General features: G+C 62.1%; 1 protein-coding gene across 1 annotated transcript in view; it reads left to right on the top strand.

Annotated features, from left to right (window-relative positions):
• The window catches only part of Arhgef1 (Rho guanine nucleotide exchange factor 1), a 20,031-nt gene extending 15,127 nt beyond the window's left edge, over nucleotides 1–4,904 (top strand). Inside the window, exons 16-30 of the mRNA XM_055617365.1 lie at nucleotides 359–505; nucleotides 750–832; nucleotides 1,122–1,247; nucleotides 1,376–1,490; nucleotides 1,573–1,673; nucleotides 1,878–1,955; nucleotides 2,140–2,215; nucleotides 2,303–2,470; nucleotides 3,138–3,225; nucleotides 3,309–3,401; nucleotides 3,623–3,690; nucleotides 3,773–3,859; nucleotides 4,119–4,276; nucleotides 4,347–4,446; nucleotides 4,562–4,904. Of these exons, the coding sequence (XP_055473340.1) occupies nucleotides 359–505; nucleotides 750–832; nucleotides 1,122–1,247; nucleotides 1,376–1,490; nucleotides 1,573–1,673; nucleotides 1,878–1,955; nucleotides 2,140–2,215; nucleotides 2,303–2,470; nucleotides 3,138–3,225; nucleotides 3,309–3,401; nucleotides 3,623–3,690; nucleotides 3,773–3,859; nucleotides 4,119–4,276; nucleotides 4,347–4,446; nucleotides 4,562–4,572 (1,499 nt within the window). The 3' untranslated portion in view covers nucleotides 4,573–4,904. The remainder of the gene's footprint in view (nucleotides 1–358; nucleotides 506–749; nucleotides 833–1,121; nucleotides 1,248–1,375; nucleotides 1,491–1,572; nucleotides 1,674–1,877; nucleotides 1,956–2,139; nucleotides 2,216–2,302; nucleotides 2,471–3,137; nucleotides 3,226–3,308; nucleotides 3,402–3,622; nucleotides 3,691–3,772; nucleotides 3,860–4,118; nucleotides 4,277–4,346; nucleotides 4,447–4,561) is intronic.
• The last annotated feature ends 308 nt before the right edge of the window (nucleotides 4,905–5,212 follow it).

Genomic DNA, 5,212 nt, shown 5'->3' with positions numbered 1-5,212 from the left:
CCTGTGCACGGCTGCGCATGCCTGTGCACGGCTGCGCATGCCTGTGCGCGGCTGCACAGCGGTCTTCAGTGCCTACATAGGCAGTAATGACTCCACCGGAACATGTTCTGACCTCACCAACTTGTAGGGACCCTTCCTCAACCTCTGCATTCTCCCAGCATGCCTTTGAAACTTCCCCCCGACCAGCAGTTTTCAACCTTTGGGTCACGTGTCCGGTCCCCACCTATGCGACTGTAACAGTAGCGAGTTTATGAAGGAGCTGACATAATCGTAAGGCTGCGGTCAGCACAGCGTGAGGACCGCCCGGAACCCTCCCTAGAGCACGTCCTTCCTGCTGACGCCTCCTGCCCACCCGCAGAGTTGCTGGTGACGGAGGCAGCTCATGTGCGCATGCTCCGAGTACTGCACGACCTCTTCTACCAGCCCATGGTGGATGGCGGCTTCTTCCTCCTGGACGAGCTGCACAACATCTTCCCCAGCCTGGATGAGCTCATTGAGGTGCACTGTGAGTGCCGGCCACAGCGCCCCTCATCCCGTAGACCCGAGCCCACCCGTTGCTAAGTGCCTACTCCTGGGGAGCACAGGTTCCTGTCCCCGCAGCACGCCCCCTGGGGCACAGACACACTAAACAAGCACACAAAACGGACGTGCTAGCGCACCAACCCCGGGTGCCAAGCCAGCAAGCAGCAGCTCGGCCAGGCCCTCCAGTCTCCTGGCTTCCGCATAGCAGCTCCTCCCTGTCCCCGCAGCCCTGTTCCTAGATCGCCTGATGAAGCGGAGACAGGAGAGTGGCTGCCTCGTTGAGGAGATCGGCGACGTGCTGCTGGCCCGGGTGAGGGTGCCCCGCACGGACTGCTGGCTTTTGAGGGAGGGTTTCTCTGTAACGGCCCTGGCTGGCCTGGACACTGTAGACCAGGTTGGCCTCGAGCTCACAGAGATCTGCCTGCCTCTGCCTCAGAGGCGTGCGCCACCACTCCCCGCTCTAGACACTGGCTTAGTCCTCTCCCCACGTGCCCCAGAGGTCTGAGTCCTAGGCCTGTCCTACCTTAGGCTTCCGTCCTGTACAGGACTGTTTCTGACAGCCCCGCCTGAGACCCTCCCTCGCCCGAATCTCCCTGCAGTTCGATGGCGCTGAGGGCTCGTGGTTCCAGAAGATCTCCTCCCGCTTCTGCAGCCGCCAGTCGTTCGCCTTAGAGCAGCTCAAAGCCAAGCAGCGCAAGGAGCCTCGGTTCTGTGCCTTTGTGCAGGTGAGGCGGGCCCGAGCCCAGGCTCGACGACAGCGGGGTGTCCTGGCTGTGGGGAGGCAGGTGGAGCAGGGCTCTGGGGTCTCGGGAGAGAAAGGCCGTGGGCGACCCCTGTGCCGCCCGCTCCCCAGGAAGCAGAGAGCCGCCCGCGGTGCCGCCGCCTGCAGTTGAAGGACATGATCCCCACTGAGATGCAGAGACTGACCAAGTACCCCCTGCTGCTGCAGAGCATCGCACAGAACACAGGTACCCTCCCGGCCGGCCTCTGACCGCAGCCGGGGCAGGGCGCGCCGGGGTGGCAGCTCAGAGCCTCTCCCCTTGCCCGCAGAAGAGCCCGCGGAGCGGGAGAAGGTGGAGCTGGCAGCTGAGTGCTGCCGGGAGATTCTGCACCACGTCAACCAAGCCGTCCGTGAGATGGAGGACCTGCTGGTGAGCCCGGGGCACGGTGGGGAAGGGCTGGCCCCTTGCTCAGATGTCGGCATCCAGGAGTCATTCGGCCTTTAGCATCTTCCCCTCGGGGTGCCTGGAGGTCAGACCAGGACCTCACTTGTCCCTGGGACGTTGGCCTGGGGGCCGCCGGGGTCAGCCCTGTGCCCAGCGCGGCTCCCAGTAACCCTCCCGTCTCTGCTCTAGCGCCTCAAGGATTACCAGCGGCGCCTGGACTTGACTCACCTGCGGCAGAGCAATGACCCTGTGCTGAGCGACTTCAAGGTGACCGCAGTGGCCTACCCTCAGCTCCACCCTGGCCCCACTGCTCAGGGGCTTCTCGCGCACAGCAGCTGAGGATGCGCCCAGGGAGCCTCTCTTTCCACCTCCCTCCCCCGACTTCGCTCCCTGGTCCCTGGGCTTGCTGCCTCCTGTCACCTTGGCTGACCCTGGCTCCTTCCTGCTTCAGAACCTAGACATCACTAAGAAGAAGCTGGTCCACGAAGGCCCCCTGACGTGGCGGTTGACCAAAGACAAGGCTGTAGGTGAGCCCCTCTGGCCAGGGAGCCCCTTGTGTCCCTGTGCGATGGCGGCGAGGTAGAGGTCAGGTGCCATCTCTGCCCCACCCACAGAGGTGCACGTGCTGCTGCTGGATGACCTGCTGCTGCTGCTGCAGCGCCAGGACGACAGGCTGCTCCTCAAGTCTCACAGTCGGACGATGACCCCCATGCCCGACGGCAAGACCATGCTGCGGCCTGTGCTCCGCCTCACATCTGCCATGACCCGGGAGGTGGCCACTGGTGAGCTGGGCGGGTCGTCTGGGTATTGTGCCCGTGGAGCGGGGAGAGGAGGCTGTGAGGGTCTCAGGGACAGGAATGGGCGGCAGACCTGGTGGCGCCAAGAGGCTGAGGCAAGAGGGTCTGGAGGTTGAGGTCAGCCTGGGCTACAAAGAGTAGCCCTGTCCCAGGAAACTAAAAGTAGAGCTGAGCTTGGTGGTGGGCACACCGTCAGTCCCAGCCCTCGGGAGGCAGAGGCAGGCGGAGCTCTGGGTTCCAGGACAGCCAGGGCTACCCAGAGAAACCCCGTCTCGAAAACAACAAAGTAAGAAAGTAAAGATAGGTGAAAGTAGAGGGGGCTGCCTGCAGTTACAGAGAAGCTTGGATGTTTTGGTGGTGGTGGCGGCTTTGGTCTTCACAGCACTGGCTCCTGCTTAGGAACTGTAGGTGTGCGGCATTAGGAGCTGTGCGAGCATTGCTGAGAGGGTGTGCTAGGGTCGCTGGTGGCGGGAGGGGCTGGCGGGCTCTGCGGGGCCAGGCAGCCTGCATGCCCTGGCCTGTGAGCAGGGCTGTGGAGGAAGGCCAGCGACGGGGAACTGTATTGCACGCGGAGAGAGTAGTCGACAGTGCCCAGGAGGGGGACACGCTGGGAACCCTGGATCCTAGCCCCATCTCTCCCCTTCCTGTGCAGATCACAAAGCTTTCTACGTCATTTTCACCTGGGACCAGGAGGCCCAGATATACGAGCTGGTGGCGCAGACTGCATCAGAGCGCAAGAAGTGAGTCTCGGGCGGTGTGAAGGTGTGCGTCCTCACGGGGTGGACGTGTCCTTACGGCCTCTGATGCCGGCCTGTCTTCCCAGCTGGTGTGCCCTCATCACTGAGACCGCCGGGTGCCTCAAGGTCCCCGCCCCCGCCCCCGCATCCCGCCCCAAGCCCCGGCCCAGCCCAAACAGGTAAGGATGGAGGAGGGAGCATCTGCAGGACCTGAGCCCCGGCCCTGCCTCTACCCACGTACACATGGGCTTGTGTGGCTGTGTGCACCAACCCCAGCACGCTGTCTCCTGTCTCCAGACCTCCGTCTCCCGTTGTTCAGATAGCCAACTCCTCTCTGGCCCCTTATCCCTGCCACCTCTGGGGCCAAGCATGTGGGCTCACCCTTTACTTCCCTCCCCAGCACCCGAGAACCCCTGCTCAGCAGCTCTGAGAACGGCACTGGAGGCCGGGAGATGGTGGCAGTTGATGGTAGGTCCCGAGGCCACAGGCTGGGGGAGGTCACCCGACACCAGGCAGGATCTGAGCATTCCCCCTCCGTCTGCCTACCCAGCCCGGACAGAGCGGATCCTCAGCGACCTCCTGCCCTTCTGCAGACCGGGCCCAGAGGGCCAGCTTGCATCCACAGCCCTTCAGAAAGGTAGGCCAACCCTGCACCCTCCGGCCCAGCAGCTAGCCAAATGGTGCCTGTTTGAACTAGAGAAAAGTTCCATCTTTCAGATTTCTCTGTCCATGAATCAAGAACCTCTGCCCTGCTCACATCATGCTAAGTTCAGATTCTTCAGCCTCAGCCTCCTGCCCCAACCTAACCCTCTTCAGTGACAGCTACCTCCATCCCTCATCCCTTAGCTGGCCCTTGGCCCCTGCTCTCCTAACCCCGTCCCTCTTGCCTTGGCCAGTGCTCTCTCTGAAACAGCTCCTATTGCACGCTGAGGAAGACAGTGGAGCGGGCCCGCCTCAGGATGGGGTGCCTGGTGGGCGTCCTCCGGGCCCGGCGCACACCCGGGAGATTGAGGAGAATCTGCTCAGCCTGGAGGTGGCCATCAGGCAGCTGGAGGTATGCCTCGGGGCTGGGGGCTTCCGCAGGGTGCGGAAGGAAAGGCTCCTCATGTGTGGTTCCTCTCCAGGAGCTGGAAGAGGAATTCTGCCGCCTGCGACCCCTCCTGTCTCAGCTTGGGGGAGCTCTGTCCCCTAGCCTGGCTGTACCTGAACGTTCTGCCCAGATAGGTGAGAGGGGACTGGGCTCAGGTGCTGTTCTGGGGGGCTGAGAGGATACCCCTGTCCCCACCACCGTCAGCTCCTCTCTTTCCATTTCCCTCCATCTCTTTTTTGTAACTCTCAGGCCTTTCATGAAGAGAGGAAACGGGGAGATGATGTGAGGGGTCCCCGCCCCCATAGCTGCCACAGCATCTCACACCCCAGAGGCCTTGAGGAAAGGCAGACTGGCCACACTTGATAGGGACTGCTGGGGTCCCTGCCTTCCACACCGGCCTCTGCCTCTCTCCTCCTGCCTTCCGCTTGGGGGACCCAGGGCTTCACTCCAGAGCACCACCATAATCCCCGTTTGCCAGGCCATCTCAGTGTTGCCTGTGGGGGGTCGCCCCTCCACTCCTACCCCAAGTGCCTTTGCTGTTTTTATATCCTGAATTGGAGGTTTTATTTTTAATATATATTATCTAAGGAGAGATCTGTGTGTGTGCTCTATGGGCTTCGGGCCCCAGGTCGGGGCTTGCCCATGGCTGGCTGACCAGCAGTGACTCCATTAGCTCTTGGCTCCTTTCAGGCTGCCCATCCACACCTTCACTTGGGTGGGGCGCCTGTGTGGGAGTGGGTTCTCCACCATCTGGGTCCTGGAGATCAAACTCCATGACAAACACCTGTGCCTTTACTGTCTTGTTCCCATTCATGTGTGACAGAGACTCCACACGGACTCACTGGGAACATGAGGTGTGCCCGGTGTCATCCCGAATGCCAGATGGCCCACATCTCACAC

The sequence above is a fragment of the Psammomys obesus genome, unplaced genomic scaffold (assembly GCF_907164565.1).
Source record: "Psammomys obesus unplaced genomic scaffold, mPsaObe1.curated_primary_1811, whole genome shotgun sequence".
Taxonomy (NCBI): domain Eukaryota; kingdom Metazoa; phylum Chordata; class Mammalia; order Rodentia; family Muridae; genus Psammomys; species Psammomys obesus.
The sequence above is the reverse complement of the archived record's forward strand: the minus strand, read 5'-3'. Positions and strand labels throughout refer to the sequence as shown.